The following is a 16584-nucleotide window of genomic DNA, read 5'->3' on the forward strand; positions in this document are numbered from 1 at the left end:
CGTTAAGGGCAGAGTACATGAATATATTTAAATTAATAAACTTAAAATCTGTTTAGAATATCGATGAATTCAGGGAACTATTCACAGCCGGGCTGTGGCTGCTGGTGCCAATTTAACACAGATGACTCACTTGTCGCCAGACTGACCACCAACCCCACTGAAAACGCCACCAGACACCCAACCATGGCGAAGTACAGGTAGGAGATGTTGTAGAGGGAGTAGACACCAGAGTCGACGTTGATACCAGACACAGGAGAAGAGGAACTACATCATATATTTGACATCGCTAAAGACGTTGTTATCAGGCACAGGAGTAGAGGAACTACATCATGTATTTGACATCGCTAAAGACGTTGTTACCAGGCACAGGAGTAGAGGAACTACATCATGTATTTGACATCGCTAAAGACGTTGTTACCAGGCACAGGAGTAGAGGAACTACATCATACATTTGACATAGCTAAAGACGTTGTTATCAGGCACAGGAGTAGAGGAACTACATCATACATTTGACATAGCTAAAGACGTTGTTATCAGGCACAGGAGTAGAGGAACTACATCATACATTTGACATCGCTAAAGACGTTGTTACCAGGCACAGGAGTAGAGGAACTACATCATGTATTTGACATCGCTAAAGACGTTGTTACCAGACACAGGAGTAGAGGAACTACATCATACATTTGACATCGCTGGCGACGTTGTTATCAGACACAGGAGTAGAGGGACTACATCATACATTTGACATAGCTAAAGACGTTGTTACCAGGCACAGGAGTAGAGGGACTACATCATTCATTTGACATAGCTAAAGACGTTGTTATCAGGCACAGGAGTAGAGGGACTACATCATACATTTGACATCGCTAAAGACGTTGTTATCAGGCACAGGAGAAGAGGAACTACATCATACATTTGACATCGCTAAAGACGTTGTTACCAGACACAGGATTTGAGGAACTACATCATATATTTGACATCGCTAAAGACGTTGTTATCAGGCACAGGAGTAGAGGGACTACATCATACATTTGACATCGCTAAAGACGGTGTTACCAGACACAGGAGTAGAGGGACTACATCATACATTTGACATCGCTAAAGACGTTGTTACCAGACACAGGAGTAGAGGGACTACATCATACATTTGACATCGCTAAAAACGTTGTTATCAGGCACAGGAGTAGAGGGACTACATCATACATTTGACATAGCTAAAGACGTTGTTACCAGACACAGGAGTAGAGGGACTACATCATACATTTGACATCGCTAAAGACGGTGTTACCAGACACAGGAGTAGAGGGACTACATCATACATTTGACATCGCTAAAGACGTTGTCACCAGACACAGGAGTAGAGGGCCTACATCATACATTTGACATCGCTAAAGACGTTGTTACCAGGCACAGGAGTAGAGGGACTACATCATACATTTGACATCGCTAAAGACGTTGTTACCAGACACAGGAGTAGAGGGACTACATCATGTATTTGACATCGCTAAAGACGTTGTTATCAGACACAGGAGTAGAGGGACTACATCATACATTTGACATCGCTAAAGACGTTGTTACCAGACACAGGAGTAGAGGGACTACATCATACATTTGACATCGCTAAAGACGTTGTTATCAGGCACAGGAGTAGAGGGACTACATCATGTATTTGACATCGCTAAAGACGGTGTTACCAGACACAGGAGTAGAGGGACTACATCATACATTTGACATCGCTAAAGACGGTGTTACCAGACACAGGAGTAGAGGGACTACATCATACATTTGACATCGCTAAAGATGTTGTTACCAGACACAGGAGTAGAGGGACTACATCATACATTTGACATCGCTAAAGACGTTGTTACCAGACACAGGAGTAGAGGGACTACATCATACATTTGACATCGCTAAAGACGGTGTTACCAGACACAGGAGTAGAGGGACTACATCATACATTTGACATCGCTAAAGACGTTGTTACCAGACACAGGAGTAGAGGGACTACATCATACATTTGACATCGCTAAAGACGTTGTTACCAGGCACAGGAGTAGAGGGACTACATCATTCATTTGACATCGCTAAAGACGTTGTTACCAGGCACAGGAGAAGAGGAACTACATCATACATTTGACATCGCTAAAGACGTTGTTACCAGGCACAGGAGTAGAGGGACTACATCATACATTTGACATCGCTAAAGACGGTGTTACCAGACACAGGAGTAGAGGGACTACATCATACATTTGACATCGCTAAAGACGTTGTTACCAGGCACAGGAGTAGAGGGACTACATCATACATTTGACATCGCTAAAGACGTTGTTACCAGGCACAGGAGAAGAGGAACTACATCATACATTTGACATCGCTAAAGACGTTGTTACCAGGCACAGGAGTAGAGGGACTACATCATACATTTGACATCGCTAAAGACGTTGTTACCAGACACAGGAGTAGAGGGACTACATCATACATTTGACATAGCTAAAGACGTTGTTACCAGGCACAGGAGTAGAGGGACTACATCATACATTTGACATAGCTAAAGACGTTGTTACCAGACACAGGAGTAGAGGGACTACATCATACATTTGACATCGCTAAAGACGTTGTTACCAGACACAGGAGTAGAGGGACTACATCATATATTTGACATCGCTAAAGACGTTGTTACCAGACACAGGAGTAGAGGAACTACATTATACATTTGACATCGCTAAAGACGTTGTTACCAGGCACAGGAGTAGAGGGACTACATCATACATTTGACATAGCTAAAGACGTTGTTACCAGACACAGGAGTAGAGGGACTACATCATACATTTGACATCGCTAAAGACGGTGTTACCAGACACAGGAGTAGAGGGACTACATCATACATTTGACATTCACAATAATGTGTATGCTAATGCTAACGGCTTATTAGATTTATTCATGAAGTTCCAGGCCACCGGCCCACTGAACATACATACACAATAGATTGTACAAAGTTGTGTTTTGTTTGTTTGTTTAACGCACACTCGGCAATATTCCAGCTGTATAACGGAGGTCTGTAAATAATCAAGTCTGGACCAGACAATCCAGTGATTTACATGAGCATCGATCTACCCAACTGGGATACGATGACATGCATCAACCAAGTCAGCGAGCCTGACCACCCGATCCCGTTAGTCGCCTCTTACCACAAGTATATTCGCCTTTTACAGCAAGCATGGGTTGCTGAAGACCTATGACCCGGATCTTCATGGGTTCGTTGAGATGTGACGAAAGTAAGAATCGTATATGAACATTGGTCGAGTGATTATTTATTACCATTTGCAAGAAACTATAGGAATTCATTGAAAAAATGGATGTTGTTAGATAAACGTCTTACCTTGTCCTGATATCTTGGTGGCCTGTTCTATTGTTGAAGGGGTCAGGGAGGTAGAGGCCTGTACTATTGTTGAACGGACCAGGGAGGTACATGCCTGTTATGTTGGCTGCATCCAGAACGTGACAGAAGTTGCCAGGTGCCGGCGGTAGTGGTACAGGTCTACGTCCGTACATGATGCCGCCGAGAGCGATCCACACGTTCAGCACCAGAGACACCAGCAAGCCAGACGCAGCCCCCTGTTGACGGACACGTGTAAGCTGAGAATACATGTATTGTACACGTGACTGTATACAGTAGGGAGATGGCGCTGCGATATGAAAATATCAACTTGGCAGGTCATACGATGAGACAATCACGTTAATTGACGAAAAATGGACAAGTATCCTCTATTCATTTTGCTACCAAGACATCCGGCATTCATAAATACTGCCTGACATAAAAAACTTTGTTGTCACGTGCGTGTTTTTAAAAAACAAAAAAACAACAAACAAAACAACATATGTAGGCTGATAGTTTTAATTAAAACAAGATCTGCGTTTGCAGCTGTAGCTGAATTAAATATCTCGTCTCCATAAAAAATCCCATCTCCCCAGAATATCAAGTAGTCGGCCCCCAACCGTTATGTTCCCCCACGGTGCTGCTGCTCCCAGAAGGAATACGCCAAGTACAGGGCCTGAACAAGCTCCACCAATTCCCATTGCAGCCTGTAATTAACGAACATAATCATATTGAGAAGTTATTGGATATGTTCTGCATAGGATATTTTTGCTGTTCTAATTTTCGTAAATTCTGAGTAATTGGGAATTTTTTTATATTCCAATTGGGATTTTTTACTGTTATTTGCTGCAGACTCGGGGCCTCTGACCAAGTCGAGATAATTCCTTGAGATTTCATTTATTGTATGTACTTGTTTGAAAAAAATAAAGTCAGAGCTATTTAACAATGGGTACTCATTTCCAGTTAGAAATGAAATTATGAATAATTTGTCATTTGTTTGTTTGCTTGTTTATTTATTTATTATTTACACCATAGAATTGTGCTGACCTGGATAACAGTTCCTGGCAGACTCCACGCACCAAACGATAAACACACGCAAAGACCTCCATAGAAGAACACTGAAACGGAACACATCATGAAGTGAAACACTGTCATATGGCAGCGTATTCCTATTTGTTGGTTGTTTGTTGGTTTCACACTAAATTCCTTTTACCTGCAGATTTCCGGGTTCACATATTGTTTCAAGTCGAGAATCGACACGGGCAATACATCCATCACATAATGACTAGAGTTATCGATACAATAAACCAATCGGGTAAACTTAGTCGCTAGATCCGATAAATATGCAGCTGAGGTCACCAAGCATGAGTGAGTGAGTGAGTATAGTTTTCCGCCGCTTTTAGCAATATTCCAACAATATCACGGCGGGGGACACCAGAAATGGGCTTCACACATTGTACCCATGTCGGGAATCGAACCCGGGTCTTCGGCGTGACGAGCCAACGCTTTAACCACTAGGCTACCCGACCGCCCCCTCACCGAACATGAACAATACTGTAATCTCCAGATATCGATTCAATGTCAGCTTGCACAATAAACTTTTGACCAACATTCCCAATAAAGGTATATAACGGTTTTGATATATGATGTCGATTATATAGTCAATTGTGGTTAGAAATCAGTTGGCATTTAATGGCAAATGTGACGGTTCCCTCTATATTCATACGCAGTTTCAAAAGTTACTTCATTGAGCGAAATTACGCCGATTATTTTAAGAAGAACAATATGTGAGAAATAGACAATTATTGTCGTGTGTTTCGGTGTCGTAAATTTCAAGTATTAGGAATTAAATATAATCTGTATTCTCAACATAATCTAATAATTTATGTATCTCGATTGTCTGCATATTGCTCTGCAGATACAACATTGTATCCGATAACATATTGTAGTTATGCCAAATAGAAGTGGAGGTAGATGTTAGAACTAAGTTACAGAACATTCTGTGTTTTCAATGGATCAAGGTTGCCTGGAGACCTATCCCCACCAGCTTGAATTTGGTACCCCAGCTCTCCACTGGAAACACAGTATGCTCTCCATTCTACCATGACAAATAAATGGCAAACTCCTCGGTAATTGGTAACATTGAGTGCATGGGTATGGATGCGCCCTGTGAGAAAGTACATACGGTAAAGCAATCCCATTTCGTTTTATTTTCCGGAGACCAGTCTCGTTCCGTAATATTCCCATTGAATTGGTTGTATGAGTTTTTGAACCTCTCGTGTGTACGCGAGAGTGAACGGGGTCGAGGGTCATTGGAAACATTGTGAACCACGTGCGCTCGAACCATTAAATGATCAATGAACCTGAGCCAGAAAGAATGGACGTTTCTGACTGTATGTATTCATGTTTTTCATCATGCGTTGATAAACGTATTCAATTTATATATTTATTTGAATCACAGCTTGAGGATCCATCTTCTGCAGCACGCCCAATGTTTTGAGTGGGTTATCAATGCTTTTGTTTGTTTGTTTGTTTGTTTGTTTATTTGTTGTTTAACGCACTCACTCAGCAATATTACAGCTATATGACGGCGGTCTGTAAATAATCGAGTCTGGGCCAGACAATCCATTTGTTGACATCATGAGCCATCGATCCACGCAGTTGGGATACTATGACATGCATCAACCAAGTCAGCAGCCTGACCACCCGATCCCGTTAGACACCAGTCCTCTTATGACAAGCATAGTCGCCTTTTACGGCAAACATGGGTTGCTGAAGACCTATTCTACCCCGGATCTTCATGGGTAGGGTTATCAATGTGAATTCAGGAAACGCCAATAATAAAATCAAATTTTTGAACGAAGAATGTCACTGTACATACTCAAACATTATCATCCCCCGCTACGATGTGGGGCGAGGGATATTGGAACGGAGTTCGTCCGTCCGTCCGGTTCTCAAAGGATTCAAAGTTTCTCAAAAACTATTTAAGTCAGAGAAATGAAATTTTACACGCTGGTGTTACTGGTCATGATTTCAACTGAGTTCGAACATTGATGTAAATTCAATTTTTACACAGTTATAGCCCTTGCTCCGTGATTTTCAACTTTGTGCTTACTACGTGAAATTGAGACAAGATTTCTCAAACTACTGAAGTTATATGAATGAAAGTTTGCATGCTTATCTAAGATATACTCGGTACCTTTTTGTGTGTATTAATTTCACATTTAATATTGTTTTCTGACGACAAAAAGCGGCCCAGGTGCCTATCTCTTCTTAAGGTTTTATGGGGCTCTTGTAACTTCTAAAGTGCCTCATGGCGGGGTATAGTGTGAAACGCTGTTTTCCTGTTTCACATCATTATACTTGACTCCATGATCCACGGTGATGACGCCTTCAAATGTGCTGTTTCATTTAGCAGTGATTATTGTGATTTGAGTCCTCTGACTGGCCAATGAGAATCGAGAATTTCACAATTTCCTCTTAACTATGACGACCCAAATGACTCTTACCTGACATCTTGGCAGTGAAGATTTTCCCTTTCTCAGTTGTGTTATACCGGTCAAACACTGGTCGTAGTAGATCCTCGATGGTGTTGGCGGCGAGGCCGTTGATGACGGAGGAGACAGAACTTAGAAAGATTTTCCATATAGTTAATAAAAGTGAACAATGTAAATAAACAGTTCAATTAAATAAATGGCAGTGACATCCAACCATAAACTAGAATATTCAAAGAAATAACCGGCGACAAGTATCTTGTTCTGCAGACTACCCATTTAGGAATACACTCTTCAAAAAGAAAAGAAACGCACAGGTAGTAAGTAGTTTATTGAATCTGATTTGCAATGTCTTAAACGGCATTGTTTTCATATTTGATAAAAAATGCCATGGAGGAAAAAAGTAAAGCAAAATTCACGTGCAATGTTCGGCATCCGTAACTCGTGGTAGTGGCTATAAAAAGACAAGCATAAGCAAATAATTTATCATTCAATTGTCAACATTTTTCAAGTTCGAAAATGCCGAGACTCAGCGCTGCCGATAGGACGTATCCAAAGAGGGGAATCGCAGTCTTCTGTTGCTAGCCACTTCAACGTCCACCACAGCACCATTTCCCGCCTTTGGGACCGATACACACAGTTCAATTCCACTGCAGACCGTCCGAGAAACGGCCGACCAAGAGTTACCAACCCTGCACAGGATCGCTACAACTGATCCACCAAGGTCATCGCAGTGCCACAGCTACGGAGACTGCAGGATGCTTCCATGGTTTGAGGAGGATATCGGACCAGACTGTCAGGAACCATCTTCGCGAGGCTGGAATCCGACAACCAGAAGACCAGTTATCGTCCTTGTTTTGCAACAGATCCATCGACAGCGACGCTTGCGTTGGTAACATACCTTACAGCCTTGGAATTTAAGAAACTGGAGACGAGTGTGGTTTAGCGATAAATCACGATTTTTTCTTCACCGGCTAGATGGAAGACAACGTGTTTATCGTCGTCGAAATGAACGTTTTGTCCAAAATTTTGTACGTGAATTCGACAGTTTCGGTGGCAGTAGTGTCATGGTGTAGGGGGGCATATCCTACACCACGCGATCTGACTTGGTTGTGGTTCAGGGAAATTTGACACCAAATCGCTACATGAATCAAATTCTTCAACCTCACCTTCTTTCAATCACTGACCGCCAGAGGGAGCTGTTTGAACAGGACAACGCTCCACCGCACACAGGAGACTACCTTCATAATGCCAACATCAACGACTTGTCCTGGCCGTCAGGATCTCCAGATCTCAACCCAATCGAACACCTCTCGGATGTACGTCAACGTCAGAACACGCCGCAGACACTCCCACAAATGGCCAACGTGTTACAAGCAGAATGGCGCAAAATTCCGCAGGACAGAATTCGTACACTTATCCAGTCAGTGCCGATGAAATGCAGAGCCGTGATTGCTGCCCGGAGCGGCCACACGAGTCATTGAGTTCAGCGCAACCTTGTGGCCTTATGTGACATGACAATGAACAGTTTTCAACGCCTTTGTACAACGACAACATGTGACTATCGAGCTCCAAAATTTCATTTTTGAATCTATGATACCATATTTCATATATCGACTTTATTAGGTACAATAAATTTACAAAAAATCTACCTGTGCGTTTCTTTTTTTGAAGAGTGCATGTCTTACAATAGATCATATATCCTGAGGTGACCGTCCTCAATTATGGCACCATTTTCATGACCCAAAAAATATTGATGAAATAAATTTCGCCCCATCCTAAAATATCACACGATGCCTGAAATAGAACTGAAAAGTCAAAGAATTAAGTATGGTTTTAATGAATACGAAAATATTCATCATAATTACCTGAGTCCAGCACTAAATATTGTTGCTAAAAATAGACCCGTCATGCCCGGGAAGCCATTGAATATCTCCATCATGAAATAGGGGACGAGCTGAAACACAGATGATGGATGAAACATGACAGAGTTGAGTGAGTGAGTGAGTTGTGTTTAACGCTACTTTTAACAGTATTCCAGTTATATCACTACGTGGCAGCTTAATGTTGGAGGAAGGTCCGAAGTGATGCAGGTCTCAGACATTTACCATTCTTGTGAAACCTACGAGCACGGGTATGGTGCTGACACTGCTAGAAACATCATTGGGGCGAACCGGATTACACACAATCTGGTGTGTCCAAGGGACGCAACTCTACACAGCGAATTGCAGCGCCTCAGACGACAGCGCCAGCTGTGTCCCCGACAGAGTTGTGAACTTTGCTGTATCCTGATATAACGATGTTTTGTAACATTAATTTAATTGATATATCAACGGAATGGTAAGGTTTAGTTTTCTATTTATTACATTTCTAATCTATCATATCTTCATTCCGCCAAAATACGTCAAACAGATAGCGATGTATGCACATAGGTCAGACTTGTAGACATGGTTAAACTGGAGCATTGTAAACATGTTGGCGTAATGGGCAACGACGTAACGTATATATGCTGGCATAATGCCTTGGACATGAAGACATAGGGCGTGACTATGCTGACGTTATGGCTTAGAGGGTAAACGTTTAGACACATCTGAAAGCGACATGCCGACATCATGGTGAATGCAGTGGTTTTTCTTTTTTTGAAAAAAATACGCTTATTCGAGGGGGCACGCCTAAGGAGCCGCAATTCGTTGTGCAGAGTTGCGTCCCGTGGGCAGCAACCTATAGTTGTGGGTTCGAATCCCGGTTCGCCCCGATTATATTTCCATGTTTGTCAGCACAACACCCGTGCTCGTGGGTTTCACCAAGGTGGAAACGTCTCAGACTTGCATCACTTCGAGATTTCCTCCCACATTAAGCTGATACACCGTAATATAACTGGAATTCTGTTAACCCAAACTTACTCATTTCACACAGTTTTAACAAAACCGATTGTAAAGCCTAACCCAGTATTACCTGGTTTCTGTTCTTGAGGTATCCAGCCTTGAACGGGTCACATCCTTGAACTGTGTAGTAGCTGTAGGCCACGACTCCAAGGAAACTTATGCTCACCACATAGATACTCACCACGACGCCAGTGGCGGCATAGACGCTGTAACAGGTAAGGAGACGACACTGTGCAATATGTGTGCTTGTCGTAAGAGGCGACTAACGGGATCAGGTGCTCAAGCTCGCTGACTTGGTTAAAGCATGTCATCGTATCCCAATTTCGTGGATCGATTGTCATGATGTCAATCACTGCATTGTGTGGTTCAGACTCGATTATTTACAGACCGCCGTAATATAGCTGGAATATTGCTGAGTGCAACGTTAAACAAAACAAAAATCAGTGTGTTTTTTATTTTGTTTGTTTGTTTGCTTCTTGTTGTTGTTTAACGTCACACTTCACAATTTTCCAGCTACATGACGGCGGCAAGTCAGCGAGCCTGCACCCGATCACGTTGGGCGCATCTTACGACAAGCATAGGCTAATGAAGACCAATTCTAGCCCGTGTTTTATGGGTAACTGTGCAATATGACAACTGCATCACGGCTCTCTATAACTAACTGAGGGTGGAACCAGAACTAGATGACTGGCAGCATCAGCATCTGATCGCATCATCACAACCTTCCGACCACCAATTAGCCATTTTAGTAATCAATTATAGACAAGTGGAAACTGGAATCTATCCCTGAACCCCTTTGAAGAATTACTGCGATAAAACAGGATTGAATAGATTCTTACAGCATTACATGATATGGCGTTAAGTTTCATTTTAATAGCTGATTAAACCTGAAAAATCTATATTTAGGTCATGTATATACTCTACCAAAAAACCTGCATAACCGATTACACGATAATAAATATTGTTTCTTTCACCAAGATGGTTTCTAAATTGTTGAAATACTCCATAGGTCATCTACATCTACGGGTGCGAGTGTTTGGTGTAGGAAATTGTGCTATTTTGATGTGAAATTTTAGCTTTGGGTGCGTTGTTTACAAATATCTAAAACAATTCTCTTTAATCGTTTCACACGTGCAAATTATGGAAAACGTACAGGCTAAACTTGGCTGTAAAGAGAAAACATCTATCTACAAATTTGTTATATGATTTTGCAATTATGAAAAGCTTCGAACGTGCCAGGACTACGAAGGATATCCGCCCAGACTGCACGGACTCGTGTTCACCAGCGTGGATTCAGAGACAGGGGCCCGTTCCACAAAGGCATCTTAGCGCTACGGCTGAAGTGAGTCTATGTTTAAGTATGGCTGCATCTCACGACGTCATCGCCGTCTTCAACGCGTTCGTTAGTGTACTTACGTTCAGATATGGAATCTGCGGCATTGGATACGAATTTGGTTTTGTATTGACTCTCGTTGTCTTTTACAAAGACGATTTCGGTTTTGCCCGTTATTGTGTACGTCAGGTGAACAGATTTGATGGAGGAAGCGTCATGATGTGGGAGGCAATATCCTACACAGGAATTCAGTCGCCGTCTACGACAGCGTCAACCACAGCCTGCAACACTTCATGAACTGGCTCGAACACTGCAGGAGGAGTGGAGAAGGATTCCCCAGGCCAAGATTCAGAGACTAATACAGTAAATGCCTAGACGTTGCCGTTTGGTTATGCAATCACGTGGTGGTCATAACAGAGAGTGAACCTGACGTCACCACTGACCATCTGCACGACGTTCTTGTGTTACGAAATCCGGAACTTCATTTAGACAACCTTTGTTGCTCCTTCATGTTTGACAGAACAGTTCTTCATTTCCTATCATCCTTTGAAATAAACCCATTGCACACACACACACACACACACACACACACACACACACACACACACACACACACACACACACACACACACATGATCATCACGTGTTATTATTTGATATGAGAATATTGGTATTTCATAAGAGGAAGTCCTATTAAAACCTGTGCTATCATAATTATGTCAGATATCGCAAATGATCCAATCCAATCTTTAAAACGCCACTCAATCTGTCACAGAGTGAGTGAGTGAGTGTGTTGGGTGAACCCCCTTTTGGACAGTATTTCAGTTATATCACGGCGTGTAAGCTTGACGATGTGATGCAGGTATATGACGTTTACCACTTTGGTGAAACCAAGGAGCACGTGTGGTGAAACACCAGGAAATAGAACCGGGATTGGAACCCACAAACATTGGTTTCTGACACTGGCAAAATGCGCTGCCTTAGACGGCTAGGCCACCTATCACAAAGATGATAACTGACTGATACAGTTTATGTCCTTATAACTCACAGTTTGGCCTGTCTGACGCTAGGTAGCGCGCACATCCTCTGTATTGCTGATTGGTCGAAGATATACGCCATGAACATGAAGGCACCTCCCACCACGAGAGACCAGAACGAGTGACGTACACGGGGATCCGCACTGAAACTGAAACAGGGGATACAAACGGTCGCACACATTTTCAAGCATGCCTTACTTGCTTGGATGTATTTAAAAAAAACACCAGCAGAGGAACTAAGGTGAAGGAAACACGTATTTGTTTACTTTGTTTATTGTTTAATTGGTCTTCAGCAATAAGGCGAATATGCTTGTCGTAAGAGGCGACTAACGGGATCGGGTGGTCAGGCTCACTGACTTGGTTGATGCTGGAATATTGCTGAGTGCGGCGTTAAAGAACAAATAAACAAACATTGTTTACTTGAAAACTCCTTTAAGGAATGTCCATATAGAAATCTTACTCTACAGGCGGGACTCTCCCTCCCTGGACTGCCAGATCCCAGGTCAGTCCGATGCCGCCGATGTCATGCACTCCCTGAAACAAAGACATTATTACGTCAGAGCTGATGCATTGAAACACGAGGGGTGTTCATTAAAGATTTCCCCTGACCCACTTCCGATGGCCCTAGTGGAATGAAACTTGGCATAGGTATTAGTCTTTCTCCACATAGGAACCACCTAGAGTTACACACTACTCCCATCGTTTTATGCAACTATGGAGACCTCGCTTGTAAAAGCCCTCATTTTGCGTCTCAAACCAGGACTTGACTTCAGAAATCAGTGTTTCATCATCTGTGAAACGTTTTCCCTTTAAAAATGACTTCATGGTTGGAAAGAGGTGGAAGTCAGATGGTGCAAGGTCAGGAGAGTAAGGAGGATGTGGAAGGATTTCATAGCCACAGGACCGCGCTTCTGTCTGGGCAACATGAGAGTTGTGTACTGGAGCATTGTCTTGCAGGAGACGGACACCCTTGGTCAGCATGCCACGCCTCTTAAGCTTGATAGCGTCCCACAATTTCCGCAGCAGTGAAGCATAATAAGCTCCTGGAATATTTTCTTAGAATCCATAGGCTTGAGTTTGGGATCCTCACAAATACAGGTATAGTTTTGCTGGTAATGCCGCTTGGCTACCATAAGTACAGAACATACTATAAAACGAAAAGTTAAAGGGCGGTCGGGTAGCCTAGTGGTTAAAGCGTTCGCTCGTCACCCCGATGACCCGGGTTCGATTCCCGACATGGTGTCCCCCGCCGTGATATTGCTGGAACATTGCTAAAAGTGGCGTGAAACCATACTCACTCACTTTAAAACGTTAACGCCTTAGATTAACCACATTAGATTATCTGCCGAAACAGATTCCACTTGGCGTTAAAGACAAAATAGGTGTGAATACTATGTGACGGATCCCTTTAAATCAATGATGACACCAGGTGTTCGCGAAACACTGTACGGGATGAAATACTTTACCTTAAACAATATTGAATACAACCCAACAGCCAAGATAAGGGCCTGGAATACGTCCACAGCGACCACGCCCCGTAGTCCACCCTGAACCAGAAAAATGTGAGGAAAATAGAAACCATCTACAGATTATGGCATAGGATCACATTGTGTTGTGTTTTTTATTTTATGATGTAGGATATGATGAGCATTCTTGAACGATCAATGATGATGTACGAGGAACTCACAATGGCCGTGTAGAGTGTTGCAACAGCTCCCACAAGCAGCACCGACACCCACAATGGGAGACCAGCAACTGTGAGGACACAAACGTTATTTGCAAAGGATTTTAGCAACTATAAAACGTCAACGATAGAGAAGAACCAGACTCGACTATCAAGCGAAAAAACAAAACAGAGGTAAAAAAAATATGAAAATATAAATGATTGATGACGCATAGCAATTTCAACGAAGCTGTGTATTGACTTCCAAATTCTTAAATACATTTAGATAATATGTATGGACTTTTAATAACCCTTACTTTTAAGCCCAAGTAGTACAAGGTGAATAACTTTGATCGTTAGTTTACCTGTTTCTATGGCAACTGCTGGCGCTAACAAAATTACAGCTGTGTAGAAGATCTGGAAGGTAAATATATTTCAAAACGTTCTGTAATCAAACATAATCGAAGTTTCCAATCAATAACTGTATCAGAAAGCATTACAAGCTTGTGAAACACAATTCAGACTTCTGAAAACAAACGCAGAAAGGAAGCACAATGTTCCTGGAATTGTACAACCTTCAGTCTGTCCCTCAGTCATTTCACACTAGGTAGCCTAGTCGTTAAAGCGTTCGCTCGTCACGCCGAAGACCCGGGTTTGATTTCCGACATGGGTACAATGGTGTCCCCCGCCGTGATAGTGCTGGAATATTGCTAAACGCGGCGTAAAACCACACTCACTCACACAGCGTTAACTTACGTTCTGCATCATCCCCACCACACTGATACATCGTCTCAGCACCACCGACCCGAACCGCAGTTGGAAATACTGTAATGACAAATAGTATATTAAAACTGAGTTGTCTTTACCAAATTCAAATGCCATTATTTCCTTTTCTATCATATTCTTTTCTATTCCCTGAGTGAGTTATAGTTTGTCAGTCGGGCATGACGTGTAACTAATCATCCATCGTAAAGTATCTCAGTACCCTCTCTAATCTCAGTTTGAAAGTCATCTGCAAATTTGTAATTTCCAAAACTCTTTAATTGGGGATCTGAATTATTTTCATAAATTTCCGAATGTGTTTGAGAAAATAAATAAACCTTCTATTCATAATTTTGGTGGAAATCTGAATTCGACCTATTCGATATACCCTATCAACTAACGATCAATGGAACTGAGAACAATGGATACTTCGGATACAGTAAATCATGGAATGAATGCGTCACCAAATCATGCGAGAATCCATCCCTGGCTTATAATGCGCCGTGAAATTAATGCGAGCAATCCTTCCTTTGAACTTTAAAAGCTAATTAGATTATATAGTTTTGGGTGATGGCAGTGCGATATAAAAAAAACAACAACTTAATTTCAGCTGTTTGACACGTGATCTAACGTCTCTAACAGTAAAGCAGGACATTCAAAATACGACATATTCAAATGAGATAGGTCAGGTCAAGTATATACCAAACGATGTTGCAGATGACATAAACAACAATCACATCAACGACGGTGATGATGAAGCCGTCGGTGAAATGGACATAGGATGGATTCAGATCAATATTTACTCCTTGGAAAAAATTCTACGTTTTCACATCTCTTTCATCTCAAATCAATAATTGCATTTTAATTTAAAACATGCATACGTTCTTCATAATATACACAAAGAATTAACGCCAGAGAATAAGTCCCGAATATCTGCCAAAGTACATTTCATTTGGCGTTGAAGGCAAAATAGTGATGAATATTATGAGAATGGATCACTGAAAATCAGTGATGACACCAGGTGTTCGCGAAAAGGGTAAGCGTGTCCTGCCCTACCGGCAGCACCAGCCTCGCATACACTGTTCACACAAAAGGAAGTGTTTGTTTGTTGGTGCATCCGGCAACACTCAGTACACAGTCCAGTCATTCCATCGAGGAACACTACCAAAGAGTTTTATAAACTAACCTTGTGTTTTTGCTTACTGTACCTCATAAACACTGGTCAACTGCAGTGAATGCATCATTGGCACCACAGTGAAGACGGTGATGAACATCGCCACAGCACAACCTAGACTTACAAAAGCATACGTAAAACCACTAGAGAAAGTTTCAGCGGGCATCCCGACGAAGGACGTCGATGATAAGTACGTCACGCACAGAGACAGCGTCACCGGGATGACGTGGAGACGCCGTCCCCCCATCAGGTACTCCTCCCTGGTGTTCCTCCTCCTCCCCCTGACGGCGTAATAAAGCCCTATCCCCACAGACAGTGACAGGAATCCACAGATGACGACATAGTCAGCCTCAGAGACGGACACCTTCGCCATTGACGATGTCTGGTTAACGCTGATGTGACTGACCCCTGAGAACAGCTAGACTGGTATGTGTATTCATAATAACCATTCCACTACTTTATATCACGCATCTGTCAAATATACATCTATTCACATTCAAATTATATGTATTGCCATATTTATAACAACTTTGATAATGTAAATGTTGTTCTAATATTATCATAAAAATACAGGTAAAAACCCCCACATGTGATGGCTGAGTGAGTTGGTTTTAATGCTAACTGAACATGTCAATACAATTCAATAAAAGGCGTTCCCGATGGCAGATTTTTTAACGCTCAGTGAAACGGAGGTCTTGCCTGGGTTGTGTTCGACTAAAGAAGGTTTCAATATATGCACACTGTGCTTATGGACACGACAGTATTAATATTCAGTGATCACGTTAGTGTGGGGTTCTATGGTAATGCTGACGTAATGGCCAATATTATAATGAGAACTGACAATTATGTGAAAAGTTAGA

The 16584-nt window shown here is 42.2% G+C and overlaps 1 protein-coding gene and 1 long non-coding RNA gene across 2 annotated transcripts; both read right to left on the bottom strand.

The window, feature by feature from the left end:
- Positions 1–3472: 3472 nt before the first annotated feature.
- Positions 3473–4498, bottom strand: LOC125378336. Its single transcript, XR_007220203.1, has 3 exons — positions 4424–4498; positions 3997–4083; positions 3473–3615 (listed from the first exon to the last, which is right to left on the bottom strand). It is a non-coding gene; the product is annotated as an uncharacterized LOC125378336 (long non-coding RNA).
- An 886-nt stretch (positions 4499–5384) lies between these two features.
- Positions 5385–16097, bottom strand: LOC124138127 (sodium-dependent multivitamin transporter-like). The gene is made up of 8 exons (XM_048393832.1): positions 15759–16097; positions 14545–14613; positions 12586–12659; positions 12137–12274; positions 9826–9961; positions 8739–8827; positions 6886–7004; positions 5385–5449 (listed from the first exon to the last, which is right to left on the bottom strand). Exons 1-8 carry the CDS (start codon positions 16095–16097, stop codon positions 5385–5387), a joined length of 1029 nt encoding a protein of 342 aa, XP_048249789.1.
- Positions 16098–16584: the final 487 nt, after the last annotated feature.

Source organism: Haliotis rufescens, unplaced genomic scaffold (genome assembly GCF_023055435.1).
Source record: "Haliotis rufescens isolate VD_foot unplaced genomic scaffold, xgHalRufe1.0.p SCAF_12, whole genome shotgun sequence".
NCBI lineage: Eukaryota > Metazoa > Mollusca > Gastropoda > Lepetellida > Haliotidae > Haliotis > Haliotis rufescens.